The sequence below is a fragment of the Mobula birostris genome, chromosome 5, assembly GCF_030028105.1.
Source record: "Mobula birostris isolate sMobBir1 chromosome 5, sMobBir1.hap1, whole genome shotgun sequence".
Lineage (NCBI taxonomy): Eukaryota > Metazoa > Chordata > Chondrichthyes > Myliobatiformes > Myliobatidae > Mobula > Mobula birostris.
In genome coordinates this window covers 192139201-192154243 of record NC_092374.1, presented here as the reverse complement: position 1 = coordinate 192154243, position 15043 = coordinate 192139201, and the positions used below count along the sequence as shown (strand labels likewise).

At 45.4% G+C, this 15043-nt stretch overlaps 1 protein-coding gene across 6 annotated transcripts in view; it reads right to left on the bottom strand.

The window, feature by feature from the left end:
• Positions 1–15043, bottom strand: part of atat1 (alpha tubulin acetyltransferase 1) — a 62827-nt gene that overhangs the window by 45673 nt on the left and 2111 nt on the right. For 2 of the 6 annotated variants that reach the window (XM_072259169.1, XM_072259174.1), the window contains exon 1: positions 8824–9263. The exons of 1 other annotated variant lie outside the window; for it this stretch is intronic. In XM_072259169.1, the coding sequence (XP_072115270.1) occupies positions 8824–8918 (95 nt within the window). In that variant the 5' untranslated portion in view covers positions 8919–9263. Of the gene's footprint in view, positions 1–8823; positions 9264–9507; positions 9708–11726; positions 11908–15043 lie in introns of those variants that run through there. 3 more of the 6 variants (XM_072259171.1, XM_072259170.1, XM_072259173.1) reach the window with 3 other exon arrangements.

Genomic DNA, 15043 nt, shown 5'->3' with positions numbered 1-15043 from the left:
GGGTTCAATTCCTGCCGCCGTCTGTAAGGAGTTTGTACGTTTCCTCTGGGTGCCCCGGTTTCCTCGCACATTCCAAAAGCCGTATGGTTAGGGTTAGTGAGTTGGGGGAAAGGCAAAGTTGAGGGGCTGCCCCCAGCACCATCCTCACTTCTCAATGTACATGTGACAAACAAAGCTACTCTTTAAAATCTAATCTTTGCACGTGTTGAGAGGCGAGATGGCAGTGCCATGAGCTCTCTGTGGGAGTGCGAGAACACAAGTGACACCATTCCCTTCGTGCCCTGAAGCCTGAATCACATTTAACAACACAGGATGCCTGTCATGGTCAGAAATCCATGCGAGGTTTCAGTTGGAAGGAAGCACTCACAGAGTGGAAAATCCCAAGGTCAGTCCAGTGTTGCAGCTGCAATCTCAGCCTGGTGTAAGGCAGCTGCTGTTCGTGGCCAGTGGCGAGAGGCCTCCATCAAGGCACAAACAACCTGTTTCCACTTCTCACTACTGGGGGAGAACCATGGGAACCATTTCCAGGTTTGTCCACATCCACATATGGATGCCAGAGTCCGGATTCGTATGTCCACTGCAGAGCAACGGACTGCGACTCACTGCCTTAAGGTTGTTATAGCCGGCGTGGTAGAGGACAAGCTCCCACCACCTATTAAATACTGCACCTCAAATAGCCTCAGACAACCAAGTCCAGCTCCGGGCCTTCACGTGTGGCTTAGCTACCAAACCTGGGTGGATCCATTTCTACTGACAGGAGAAGGGGCAAAGGTGGGTTACTGGCTCCTTAAAACCAGTCACTTTGGGCTCGTCAGTTGTGGTTGGCTGCTCATCTAGGAGAAGGGAAACTGATCTCAAACCTGTTCTGCCTTGCAGCTATTGCCCACTCATAGGGAAGGCTTCGGGAGCCTAAGAGAAAAGCTAGCTCATATAGATACAGATACTCCAAAATCCGAAAAAATATGAAATCTGCAACACTTCCAGCCCCAAGCATTTTGGACAAAGGGTGCTCAGCTGTAAGGGTATCTGCACTGTACTGCTGCAAAACAACACATTTCACAACACACTTAGACCATAAGATATAGACGCAGAAGTAGGCCATTCAGCCCATCGAGTTTGCTCCGCCATTCATTCATGGGCTGATCCAATTCTTCCAGTCATCCCCACTCCCCTGCCTTCTTCTCCCCATACCCCTCGATGCCCTGGCTAATCAAGAACCTGTCTGTCTCTGCCTTATGTACCCAATGACTTGGCCTCCACAGCCGCTAGTGCCAACAAATTCCACAGATTTACCACCCTCTGACTAAAGTAATTTCTCTGCACCTCTGTGCTAAATGGACGTCCTTCAATATTAAACCTGATTCTCATCACAAAACAAAAACAGCATCATGTCCTCTGGCGCAACTCATCCAAGCCTGACTGTCTGGAGTTTGCTCAATCTGTCTGGGTTTCCCCAGGTGCTCCTGTCTTCCACTTTTCCAAAGGTATACAGTACAGGACGACAGATTAATTGGCCACTGTATATTATACCAGTGGGAAGGTGACGACATTGTAGGGAGAATAAAATGAAATATCAGCATGGACTAAAGGGGCTGAAAGGCTGCTGTAAGATCCTGTGACTCCGTTGGTACTCGGTCTTCCAGAAGATAGCTTAAACCCGTAACCGACCGAGCCTTCAAAGTCACCATTAACAGAGTTTGAGCAGGGAAGAGATGGGAGCGTTAATCGTGACCTCATCTCACAAGTTCAGCATTTCCTCCTCCTCCCTGCAACCCAGCATGATCTGAATGCAGATTCATGAGTCATAGGACTTCCTGCCTGGGAATCTGTGAGATGCAAAGACCGGCAGAGGTATTTGACAGAGTTCCATTCATATGAAGTAATGATTTTTTTTTCAGGGACGTCCAGTTCTAAGCTTGAGCTGCTCTCACTGCCTGTCTGTGGCTCGGAGGGTCTCACCATACCTGGCTCCTGCCCAGAGTTACACTTTGTCATTCAATTGTACACATGTATACAGCTAAATGAAACAACATTCTTCATGGACTAAGGTGTAAAACACAGTGCATTAATCACATACAGATTTAAAAAAATCCAAGAAAGCAGTCCATAACGAAGTTCCACATACACCAGTGGCCCCCACTTTACTAGAAAAACAGTCCAAATCCTGATTTTCCATTATACAAAGCCACTTGCTTTAAGTAATGAGAGCTGAAAACTATTGCTGACTATATAAATGATTTGGATGCAAACGCACAAGGCTTGATTAGTAAGTTTGCAGATGAAACAAAATCAGGATGTCTTGTTATTGATATGACGGAGGTTACCGAAGATTACAGGGGATCTTGATCAGTTAGGGAAGTGGCCCGAGAAGTGGCAACTGGATTTTAATAAAGTGTGAGGTGATGAACTTTGGAGATTCCAACCAGTTTAGGACATACTATGAAAGATGGGGCACTAGGGACTGTTCATCGAAAGTGGCTGCACAGTTAGACAGGATGGTGAAAAAGGTAGATAGCTCAGTGGCCTTCAACAGTCAGGGCAATGAGTATAGCCATCAGTAGTGTATAGGAGTTGGAACAGTATGTTGCAGTTGTACAAGTTATTATTGTGACTGCACTTAAAGAGTACTGTGTACAGCTTTGGTCATCATGGTTAAATTGAAAAGAGTGCAGAAAGATTCACAGTACTGTGCAAAACTCTTGCATACATATACATAGCTAGGGTGCCTCAGACATTTGCAGAGTAGTGTAGTCATTTTATGTATTCCATTGTACTGCTGCCACAAAAAAATAATTTGTGACAAAGGTGAGTGATGATAAACCTGATTCTGATACGGGTCTCTATTGTAGACTGAGAGTGGGAAAGGGGCAGGGAGAGAGGAGTCATGGTTGGGAAAAGGGGAAGTGAGAGGGGAAGGAGTGGGAAGCACCAGAGAGACATTCTGTAATGATCAACAGACCATTTGTTTGGAATCAAATGACTTTGCCTGGTGTCTCAGGGCCGGGTGTGTCTGCTCTGTGCCACCTCTGCCCCTGGCACTCCTTCTCTGCCACCTGTCCCACACCCCTTCCTTGCCATTCCCAACACCCTTTGCTCCCGCTAGATTTTCAAACTCGCTCTCCGCTCCACATTGACAAACACATACCGTACAAAAGTCTCAGGTACCCTAGCTATACACGTACTGTATATCTGCCTAAGACTATTGCACAGTACTGCACGAGGATGTTACTGGGACAAGGGACCAGAGGTATAGGAAGAGGAGCGCCAGACAGGCTGCGTCTTTATTCCTTGAAATATAGAAGAACGACGAGCAAACTCATACTTAGAAATGTTTAAAATTTGGAGAGGCATACCAAAACTAGGAGACATAGGTTTAAAAGTGAATGGGAACGATTTAAAGGAACCCGAGGGGCAACTCTTTCCACACAGGGGGCGGTGAGAACACGAAACGGGCTACCAGAGGAAAGGGTTGAGGCAGGTACAATAGTATAATTTAAGAAATGTTTGATTGGTGCATGCAAAGGCACTACTTAGAGGGATACAAGATGGAGACCATCTGGGTGGGTGCTGTGGTCAGTATGGACTTGTTGGGCTGAATGGCCTGTATCCATGCTGTTTTGCTCTTCATGATAGCAGTAAGATGGGTGCAGCCTCCTTTAGTCAATCATCTCTTCTCCCTGTCTATACCTTTACCTCATTCTGCTACACACAGATCACCACGCAGTTATAGTCCTCTGTAAGCCAACCGAGGTCCGGTCTGTCACTGAAGTGACTCGTTTCTTGTGCAGGAAGAGTTTTAAAAGAGACATAATGAAGGGAAAGGTAGTGTATCGGTTAATTTAATAGATTAATGATCCAGAGACATGCGTTCAAATCCCACAACAGAAGCTGAGGGATTTCAGTTCAATTAATTAAATTTGATACAATCACTTAAAAATGTTTAGAATACGTCCTGGTTAGAATGTCACTACTCGACTGAGAGATTTGCACAGAAACGTTGACGGTGACACTCTGACCGACAGACTCAGAGCTGCACTGACCAGGTCTGAGAAGCTGATGCTGTTCAGTGACACAGTCACATCTCCACAGGATGGGGGCAGGCATTGGGGCGGGGGAAAGAGGGAGGCACGGTGCTGACATCTGCTTCATCCACCTGAATCAGGAGTAGGCCTTTGATAAAATGAGGGTGACAGGGTTGGAGGAGGAAATCTGCAATTAGATCCAGCAGACCTACACAAAGATCCGGTGTAATCCTAACCTACGACAGTCCAGCTTGGAGTCGGGCAGGGCAGCCTCTCTCATAGACTAATCTAACCCACTGAAACCGTGCTGATCCATTTACACTCGGACAATTCCATTCACCCCACATTAGCAACACCAGGTTCTACCTCTCACCCAAACACAAGGAGCAATTTTACAGTTGTCAAAGCTTTGGGATGTCGAAGGAAACTGAAGAGACTTAGGCCAGTTAGAAGAGTGGGCTGAAAGATGGCAGATGGAGTTTAATGCTGAAAAATGTGAGGTGCTACATTTTGGTAGGACTAATCAAAATAGGACATACATGGTAAATGGTAGGGCACTGAAGAATGCAGTAGAACAGAGGGATCTAGGAATAATGGTGCATAGTTCCCCGAGGGTGGAATCTCATGTGGATAGGGTGGTGAAGAAAGCTTTTGGTATGCTGGCCTTCATTAATCAGAGCATTGGGTATGGGAGTTGGGATGTAACGTTGAAATTGTATAAGGCATTGGTAAGGCCAAATTTGGAGTATTGTGTACAGTTCTAGTCACCAAATTATAGGAAAGATGTCAATAAAATTGAGAGAGTACAGAGGTTTGCTAAAATGTTGCCTGGGTTTCATCTCCTAAGTTACAGAGAAAGATTGAACAAATTGGGTCTTTATTCTTTGGAGTGTAAAAGGTTGAGAGGGAACTTGATAGAGGTGTTTAAAATTATGAGGGGGATAGATAGAGTTGACGTGGATAGGGTTTTTCCATTGAGAGTGGGGGAGATTCAGACAAGAGGACATGAGTTCAGAGTTAAAGGGCAAAAGTTTAGGGGTAAATGAGGGGGAACTTCTTTACTCAGAGAGTGGTAGCTGTGTGGAACGAGCTTCCAGCAGAAGTGGTTGAGGCAGGTTTGATGTTGTCGATTAAAGTTAAATTGGATAGATATATGGACAGGAAGGGAATGGAGGGTTATGGACCGAGTGCAGGTCGGTGGGACTAGGTGAGAGTAGGAGTTCGGCACGGACTAGAAGGGCCAAGATGGCCTGTTTCTGTGCTGTAATTGTTATATGGTTATATGGTGCAGAGGTCAGCATGATGCTACTACGGCACCAGAGACCCGGGTTCTGCTTGTAAGGAGTGTTGTACGTTGTCCCCGTGACCCCTTCCTATGGGTTCTCCGGTTTCCTCCCACACTCCAAAGATGTACGGGTTCATAGGTTAATTGGTCACATGGGTGGAAGTGGGCTTGCTGGGCCTGTTACCATGCTGTGTCTCTTTAAAAAAAAAATAAAAACCCACATGGTCACAGAACAAATGTGCAAACTCCAGACGGACAGCATCAAATTGAACTGCAGTCATTAGGGCTGTGAGGCAGAGGTGTGTCACTGTGGGGCCCACTCTCCTGTCTGACTTGCTTGGTGCATTGAGCTTACGGGTTACTGGGCTACAGTGACCCCCAGTCTCCTGGATAATTCAGGATCACGGAGCTGCCTGCGGCAGGCACACCAAGGAGAGCCAACACCAATGTCATCTCTGCCAAACCCTCCAAATCCACAGGAAGGATAACTGAACCGAACAGACCTCTCCCAGAGTGACACGCCACACGACTTTACACCCCGCAGGTTTCATTGGCAAGGCTGTGTCCTTTGCACAACCAACATCAGATTCCAAAAGTCACTCCATTCTGAACTCATCACAGGAACATACCGTCAGTGCAGAGAGGAAAAGGTGCTCTCCAGGGCTTCCTTGGAAAACATGCAACATCCTCACCAACTCTTAGAGAATTCCTGGCCTATGATCTTGTCGTCTGACAACTTGCACTCATTCCTTGATCTCACTCTAACTGTGCAAAAGGAGCACATAGTCCCTGTCATGCAACTGTTTGGAAGTTTGAACAAAGAAATTACATTTTTGTACAGAAATTGACTAGTTGAATACTGGAAACTTTGTGTATGCTCAAATTCCTTAATGCATAATCAATCACAATACGACAATACAGTTATTAATGCAGAATCCATTAAAGGATAATGATATCTCAGAATTAGTAAACAGGCCGATAGTCAGGGTCACCTTTGTCCCATCCTTATCTCAGAATGCCAACTATCTCTGGCCCCATGCTTTACAGAAGGCAGCTATGCCCTCAGCGATTTCTCCAGTGATGTCCCCAGTTGACTGCATGCTGTCTGTAAACTATCCCTTGCACGCACGTTATCTTAACCCTTGCCTTGCCACAACTTCCACAATCTCTCAAAGCAGAGAAGCATTTGGGATGGGACTGGGCTGAGTTTGACACTGAGGCCCAACGTAAAGAGCAGGAACAGAGTACCAGCTCCCCAGCCGAACACCTGTCTCATCTGCGGCAGAATTTGTGGATCCGGCACTGGGCTGGTCAACCTCCAAAGAACCAAGAATGGAAGTCAGTCGCCCTCAATCCTGAGTGTCTGCCTAAGAAAAAGACTGAACCCTTGGCCAAATCCATCAGCAACTAGACAGGCTTCAGAGGTGCAAATTATAGATGAACTGTTTGTCACACATACATTGTCATGTGTCATTTGCGTCAATGACTAACACAGTCCAAGCATGTACAGGGGGAGGGGCTCACCCACACATTCCAGCACCAACATAACATGGCTCTGCTCACTAACCCTAACCGTACGCCTTTGCAACATGGGAGGAAACCAGAGCACTCGGAGGAAACTCACAGAGAGAGACCATACAAACTTCTTGCAGACAGCAGTGCAGGTGTTGTGGTAGCACCAAGCTAGCCACTATGATACCGTGCTGCCCAAGATTTTCCAAGGTGGCAGAGCCTTGGTCAAATTGTGCCGACTTTCCAAGGTTAAGGTCTGCCAAAATTTAACTGCATCTGTGCCCGGTTCATGTTGGCCTGGGGAGGTAGCGTGAACCAGAATGCAGCCATGCTGACTGGCACAGATCTGCGATGGCATCCTTAAAAGTCACAAAGGTGGCAGCTCCTCAGCTCTTCCAGCCACAGCTGTCAGCCTGATTACTTGAAAGAACAGAATCAGGTTTATTGTCGCTGACATGTGCTGTGAAATCGTTCGCTTTGAGGCAGCAGTACAGTGCAAGATACAAAAAAATTACAATATGTGACAATTAAAAATAAATAATCAGTGCAAAAGAGAAATGGCAAGGTGGTGTTCACAGAACATTCTGAAATCTGACAGCAAAGGGGAAGAAGCTGTTCCTAAGATGTTGAGTATGTGGCTTCAGACTCCTGTACCTCTTCCCTGATGGTAGCACTGAGAAGGCACGTCCTGGATGGTGAGTGTCCTTAATGATGGATGCTGCCATCTTGAGGCATCACCCTTGGATGATGTTTTTAATTGTGGGAAGGGTTGTAACCGTGATGGAGATGGCTCAGTCTTTCGATCTTGTGCACTGGAGGGTCCATACTAGTCAGAATCTCTCCAATGGTACATCTGTAGAAATTTGTTAATACTGTAGTCTTTGTTGACATACTAAATTGCCTCAAACTCTTCAAACCTGTGGATCTGGTTACAGGGCAGCAGGGTCTCCACTAAAATCTCACCGTGGCAGGCCGAACGGAAGATTAATGGGATGCTCGCCCAGCACAGCTGATGGGAACTTAGTGATAATGTGTGGAATTGCTTCAAGAGCCTCTATTTCCCACACTTCTGCTGTCACAATCACCCATCAATCATCCACTTTTGTCTGCAAAATCAACCGACAACAAGCCCAAAGGAACACTACTGACAGGCTGTTGATAAAGAAGCAGCAGCACCTCACTAAATCCAATGCACAGGTGGGAATGGCTTAGCTGGTGTGATTTTTTAAAATATAAAAATGAGATGGTCCTGTGTACAAATAGAAACATTGGCCAGTTGCTGAAATAAATGAATAAATTTTCTATTAAATATGTTATTTAATGTTGTGAAAGAGGCTAATCATTAACAATGGGGGATTTGCTACAAAAACAGGTCGCGCCTACAAAGAATATACACATCTATAGATCGTCAGAATTTACTTGCGATTCTCATTCTCAGTCTGGTGAACAGCAAATAACCTTTAAAAAATCTGACCTCAGCAAGAAAAGGAAACTTCCAATGTCTGCTGGGATTTGCGGCGAAGATTTCTAGCTTCCGAAATAATTTTCCTGGGAATCCACACCCTCTCCCCCATCTCCTTTTGTTCCTCCTCCAGTTTTATAAGCTCTCAAGTGAATCCTTCTTTCACTAGGGTATTGAAAGCACCTCTGCCCAATTCCAACATTCACATAGTCAATGAACCATACATTTATATGAGACGGAGGTCACATTCGGAGGGAGGAGGTGGGCGCTGGATTGGGGGAGTGGTGGTCTTAAAGGGAGGGTGGAGAGGAGTCAAGGCTAAGGTCGGGAAGAAGGGTGGTTGGCAGTGGCTTTAGGTGTAAGGCGGGGAAGGATAAAGTCCGGCAGAGAAGGGGGAGAGGAAGGTAGAGGCACAGGTTGCCGGGCGGGGAGGAGGGAGCAAGAAGAGCTTTCAGAGCACCGGGTAGGCGGAGGATCAAAAGGGTGGATGTATGGGGGAGATACGCGGGTAGGGAGAGAGAGCCCCGGACGGCAACACTTACTTGCTGGAGCTGCTCTTGCGGCCGGGCTGTAGGTGGTGATCCAGCACCGAGATCCTCTCGGGGAAGAGGGGGTTAATATCAAAAGGGAACTCCATGCCAGACAATCTCAGCACAAAAGGCAGCGATCAAAGCCGGGCGCGCATAAAATGCACGCAGGGTGGATCGGGTTTAGCTCGGCCGGCGGCTGCACAGATGATAAAATCCCAGTGAACTGCGGCCCGGAGTCACCCGGGCACCGGGCTGGGACCCGCTGCCCCGCTCTGGGCGGCTCCACCGCCCAGAGACAAAAGACCAACTACCCGCTAATGGTTTACTTCAAAATCAAATATTTAAAAAAAAATAAGCCTCATTCAATTAAAGATTCACCCATAACCCCATCCCGTCTCGGGTTAAAATTACAAGTGGCTCGGACACCGAGTCGCCCTAGAGACCGGCACTGGTTAGCCCATTTCCGGCAAAGAAGGGCGGCGGACGTCGTGTCACCATTGGCCAGCCATGTTGGGTGAGGCGTCGTATGGTCACTGATTTGAGAGCTCGCTGAGATTTCTAATACCAAAATCAAAGTCGAGTTTATAGTATCAGCGAGTGCAATGAAAAAAAAACCTACTCACAGGCACATGGCTTCAGAAAAGCAGCGTTTATAAGAAAAAAAATAATTTGTAGATACATTTATTTTTGGATTACCTGGAATCTCACGGAATTGTATCACTCATAAACAGGCTCTCCCATCTTCAATAATAATTATGAAGTCCTCAATTAGGAAATATTTTGAAGAAAAACTGCTTAGAATTTCTTTCATTTAAGAGACCTGAGTGACTGCAGTTGTTGGAAATTGGAGCAACAGACAATCTGTTGGGGGAAACCCTCAGTGTGACCATCAGCATCTATGGGGGAAAAAGAATTGTGAACGCTTTGGATCGAGACCCTGTTTCATGTTATGTTTATTCAATTTTGTGTATAATTTTATAAACACATGCAAATTATAGAAGCAGAAGCAGATCAAATTTAAGCTTGCGTGGCACCTTGCCTATTGACCGCTCCCCATTGCATATCAATGGCTCTGCTGTGGAAAGAGAGAAGAGCATGAGGTTTCTCGGTGTGCACATAGCGGACGATCTAGCCTGGACCCACAACGTCTCCTCGCTAGTCAAGAAGGCACAGCAGCGTCTACAGTTCCTAAGGAGACAGAGGCGTGCAAGACTCCCCACCATTCTAATTAGAAGCATCCTGCCTGGCTGCATCACTGTGTGGTACGGAAGCAGCAAGGCATCGGACCACAAGACCCTAGAGAGCAGGGCTTCCCAACCTGGGGGTCCACGGCCTCCTCGGTTAATAGTAGGGGTCCATGGCATAAATAAGAGCTTGGGACCCCCTCCTATAGAATATAGTAGAAACTGCTGAGAGGATCGCCAGGGTACCCCTCCCCGCTATTTGTGATGTTTACTAGGCGCATTGTATACTATATGAGGGGTGATTGATAAGTTCGTGGCCTAAGGTAGAAGAGGTCAATTTTAGAAAACCTAGCACATTTATTTTTCAACATAGTCCCCTCCTACATGTACACACTTAGTCCAGAGGTCGTGGAGCATACGGATCCCTTCCTTGTAGAAGTCGCTGTCTTGGACTTCCAGAAAGTGGTCAACAGCAGGGGTGATTGATAAGTTTGTGGCCTAAGGTAGAAGGAGATGAGTTATACATGCACGTGCAGTTCAACTCTTTGAGTGATTGGGCAGAACGTTTGAAGTTAATGACTCATCTCCTTCTACCTTTAGGCCACTAACTTATCAATCACCTCCGCTGTGGACCACCTTCTGGAGGTCCAAGACGATGACTTCTACAAAGAGGGGGTCCGTATGCTCCACGACCGCTGGACTAAGTGTGTAAATGTAGGACGGAACTATGTTGAAAAATAAGTGCTAGGTTTCCTAAAATGACTCTGTCTACCTTAGGCCACAAACTTATCAATCACCCTCGTAGGCCCGAAAACATTGTTAAGGATTCCTACCACCCATAAATAGCTTTTTCCCCAGAGCTATAATTGCTCTGAACCAATCGATCAAGCATCATCCATAAATTTGTTATATTGCTACTTTAATACTGGTTTTATGGCCGTCATGCATCGGAGTTGTGCTTTTGTACTGCTGGACATTGCTTGTACTGGCTGGTTACTTGATTTTATTTATTGTTTATTTATTTTATTTGTTGTTTTAGCATTGAGTACGAGAGTTGCAAACTCATTTTCGCTGTATTGGAGCATGACAAATTGCACTATGCAATGACAATAAAGATATTTCATTTCATTCGACAATCTCTTTGACCCACTGTCATCAGGAAAGAGATACAGGACTGGGACTGCCAGACTAACAGCTTCTTCCCCCCGCCCTGGGCTGTGAGACTAATGAATACCCTCTGCCACCACCCAGCTCTCACCACTAAGAGAGCCAGCTGTTTTACCGTGCTGTTTACTGATCATCTGTGCTGAGCGCCTCACATTCACGTGGAATTGTATTTCATTAGCTTATTCTGTTTTATGTGCTGTATGTGATATCTGTATTTTGGGTCCACCATGAGTTTCAATTGTTGTATACACATATGCACAGTCAGATGGCAATAAACTTGAATATGAGTAAATAAGATTACTGCTGTAGTATTTGTAAATACATATATGTATGATCATTGATTTTGATAGGCAATTATAAATGCATATGATATATTTATTTGTTTTTAAGTGTAAGAATCTCAGGGGATAGTGTTAGAAGATAGCACTGCGGGAAGAGCTCTCCTGCTCTTCGATTATTTGCCAATTCTTTCCAGCCCTACATGCTGGCTATCTCCCCTCTACTCGCCCAGGATCTCAACCTGAAACGTCAACTGCCCATTTCCTTCTACAGATGCTACCTCACCCGTCTGAGTTTCTCCAGATTCCAGCGTCCGCAATATCTCCAATCACGCTGCTGAGTTGCTTTGATGGCCTTGGCTTACGCATTGCTCACTGAGGATACGTACCCTTCTACCTGGTCATTAGAGGTCAGCAAAAATGAACAAGGTGCCACAAGGCTGGAAATTGGAGCCACAGACCACCTGCTGGGAGAACACAGTATGAACACACTATGGGGGAAAAAAGAATTGTCAGTGTTTTCGATCGAGACCCTGTTTCAGTCTCCAATTGATACAATCCTGTGTATAATTTCAGAATCAGGTTTATTAGCATGTGTCATGAAATTTGTCAACTTGAAAGCAGCAGTTCAACACAATACATGATAATAAAGAAAAAAATTAAATCAATTACTGTGTATATGTATATTGAATAGATTAAAAATAATGCAAACAGAAGTAATATACATTTTAAAAAGTGAGATAGTGTTCGTGGATTCAGTCCATTTAGGAATTGTATTGCAGAGGGGAAGAAGCTGTTCCTGAACACATAAACACATGCAAGTTATGGAAACAAAAGCAGATGAATTTTAAGTGGTCAGTGCAATCAAGATGAGGCCCAAGTAGCAGCAATTATGGGTGGGGTTGGAGGGGGAGAACAGTCTTCAACTACTGGAAGTAGTCAGGAAAACACACAAAGCTCAAAAGGAGCAAATCATTGAAAGTACATTGTACCAGTAAAATGACAAAGTGAAAGTAACTGCAAAGGATAATGAAACCCAACAATATCGTGAAGCTAAACATTGTAGTACAATGCCAGATTTTAACAGTTCCTAACATCCATTAATGAACAGACGCAGAAAAGGCAAGTAGGTCTGAGAACTGAACGCAGCAGATGATTTATATAAGAGAGTCCAGGAAATGAGCGAGTTTTCAACCACTGTGAAAAAAGCACTTGTGTGTGATATGCTATCAGTCATGTACACTAATACAGAATGGTCAAAGCAAAAAAACAATTGTGTTTACATGTTGGAAATTATTTTCAAATGGAGGAACAGGCATTGGAAACTGACTGTGTGTAAAGTTGGTTCGAATTCGTATTGGCCAGACCTTGTTTATAGTTTAGTAACATTGTTCCCGTGTACGCAATACAGACCCTTTGGCCCGTGATGTTGTGCCGACCTTTAGGGGAAAGGGGCGTGGCCGAGAGCTTGCAGTCGGGGTCGACAGGCTGTCAATGAAGGGGTGGGGTGAATTCAAATGTCATGGCGGGGATGGGGCGCTTTCCTGACGTTACACTACAGTAATGGGCGGCGGAGTGTTTAATATACGTGCATATCTAAGAGTCCCTTAAATGCCCTTGATATATCTGCCTCTGCGCCACTCCTGGCAATGTATTCCACGCACTTACCACTCCCTGTGTTAAAAACATTATCACTGACATCTCCCCTACACTCTGCTAAGAGCCAGTAGTTTCATATTTTGGTCTCTGTTCGATAAAGATGTTGAAATTTGCCTGGAAAATCCGGCAGTTAAATGAACGGAGTGCCTGTCAAGATTACAGATTTGCTGCCACTCGAGGGTGTCCTTCATGGGGAGGAAGATTGTACGTATCTCTACAACACACACAAACTGCTGGAGGAACTCAACAGGCCAGGCAGCATCTATGGAAAAGAGTCCAGCTGTAGGGTCACGGCCCAAAATGTCGACTGTTTACTCTCTTCCATAGATGCTGCCTGGCCTGCAGGGTCCCTCCAGCATTTTGTGTATGTTGCTTGGATTTCCAGCAACTGCAGATTTTATCTTGTTTAGGGTTGTATCTGTGATGGAGATAGCAGGATAGAAGCTGCTCGAGACTGCTGATAACATGTCCCCAACCTTTTATATCCCCCGACTGCTTGGGAGCGGGGGTGTTGTCACCTTGTCTCCCAATTCAGTTGAGAAATAGTCTTTAATAGGTTCAATTTAGTTTCAAAGAGAGTTGCACCAGTGACGAACACAGCCAGTTGAGACAAATTGGCCTTCATAGCGAGAGACTTTGTGTATAGTCCCTCAAGAAGGTGACATCCAACACCAATGACCATTACCTTTACTATCACCAGAGAGGAGGTACAGGAGCCTGAAGACCCACACTCAATGATTTTGGAACTGGTTCTGCCCCTTTGCCATCAGGTTTCTGAACAGTCCATGTTCTACCCCATTATTCCTCATTTTTGCTCTATTTATTTAATTTTGTAACTGATCATAATTTTATGTTTTTGCACTGCTGCATAGCAACAGATTTTACATCTGACGTCAGTGATAATGATTCTGATCCTGAAAAGAGGAGAGACGTCTGACTACAATTAAACAGGAGCTTGGTTGTTGTGGACCTATTTAACTACCCATTGCCTGTCACACCGCTGGCATTTAGGGCAGCAATGGAGGTCCTCCATCTCTCTCTGCCCTTGGCCATCTTCTCTATTGTGCCCCCGGAGTGGTTCAGGGTCCTCAGTCGCACACAGATATAGAAGGACTCTTCATTGCTGTTTTCATGACAATTCATTTCTCGAACAGCCCTGAGCCGAACCCCTGAACCTGGAGGACCGGTGGACCACTCTTAGTCTGGCCTTTACCCTTTGACCTGTTGAGCAAGTGTGACCCTGCCAAGAGCCAAAGCACAGGGCCCTGGGCCCAGCCAGCATAGCTCTCCGGGTCACTGAGGCACGTGAGCCTCCAAACCCTACAACGAGGCTCTTGGAGGTGTAGTAGACCTGGGCTATCGTAAATAATGCCGATCTCCTCATCTGAGAAAGGATACAGTCGTCAAAGAGTTTCAGCAGACTCATTCCTGTTGTGATCGCACTGTCATATGTAGTGAGATTAGGTTCTCTAGTTCTTCACGAGATGAAGCAAGTAATCTATGAAATTTACAATTTCTACTTATGTTTTGAAGCCTTGAATCAACGACTACAATCTAAAAATATAAAGTATAAATTGTCAACAGGTTTCTGTAGGGCTGCAGGAAACAACCAGTCTAAAAGAAGGCTGCAACAGATTGCAAAGATACATTAAATTGTGGTAAAGTCATACAATGTAGACACAGGCCCTTCAGCCCAACTCATCCATGCTTACCATTCACCTATTCAATGTCAGCAAGACCAAGGAGCTGATTATTGGCTTCAGGAGGAGAAAACCAGAGGTCCATGAACCAGAGCTCTCAGAGGTGGAAAGGGCCAGCAACTTTAAATTCCTGAGTCTTATCATTTCAGAGGATCTGTCATGGGCCCAGCACACAAATGCCTTCACGAAGAAAGCACGGCAGTGCCTCCATTTCCTTAGAAATTTGTGAAGATTCAACATGATA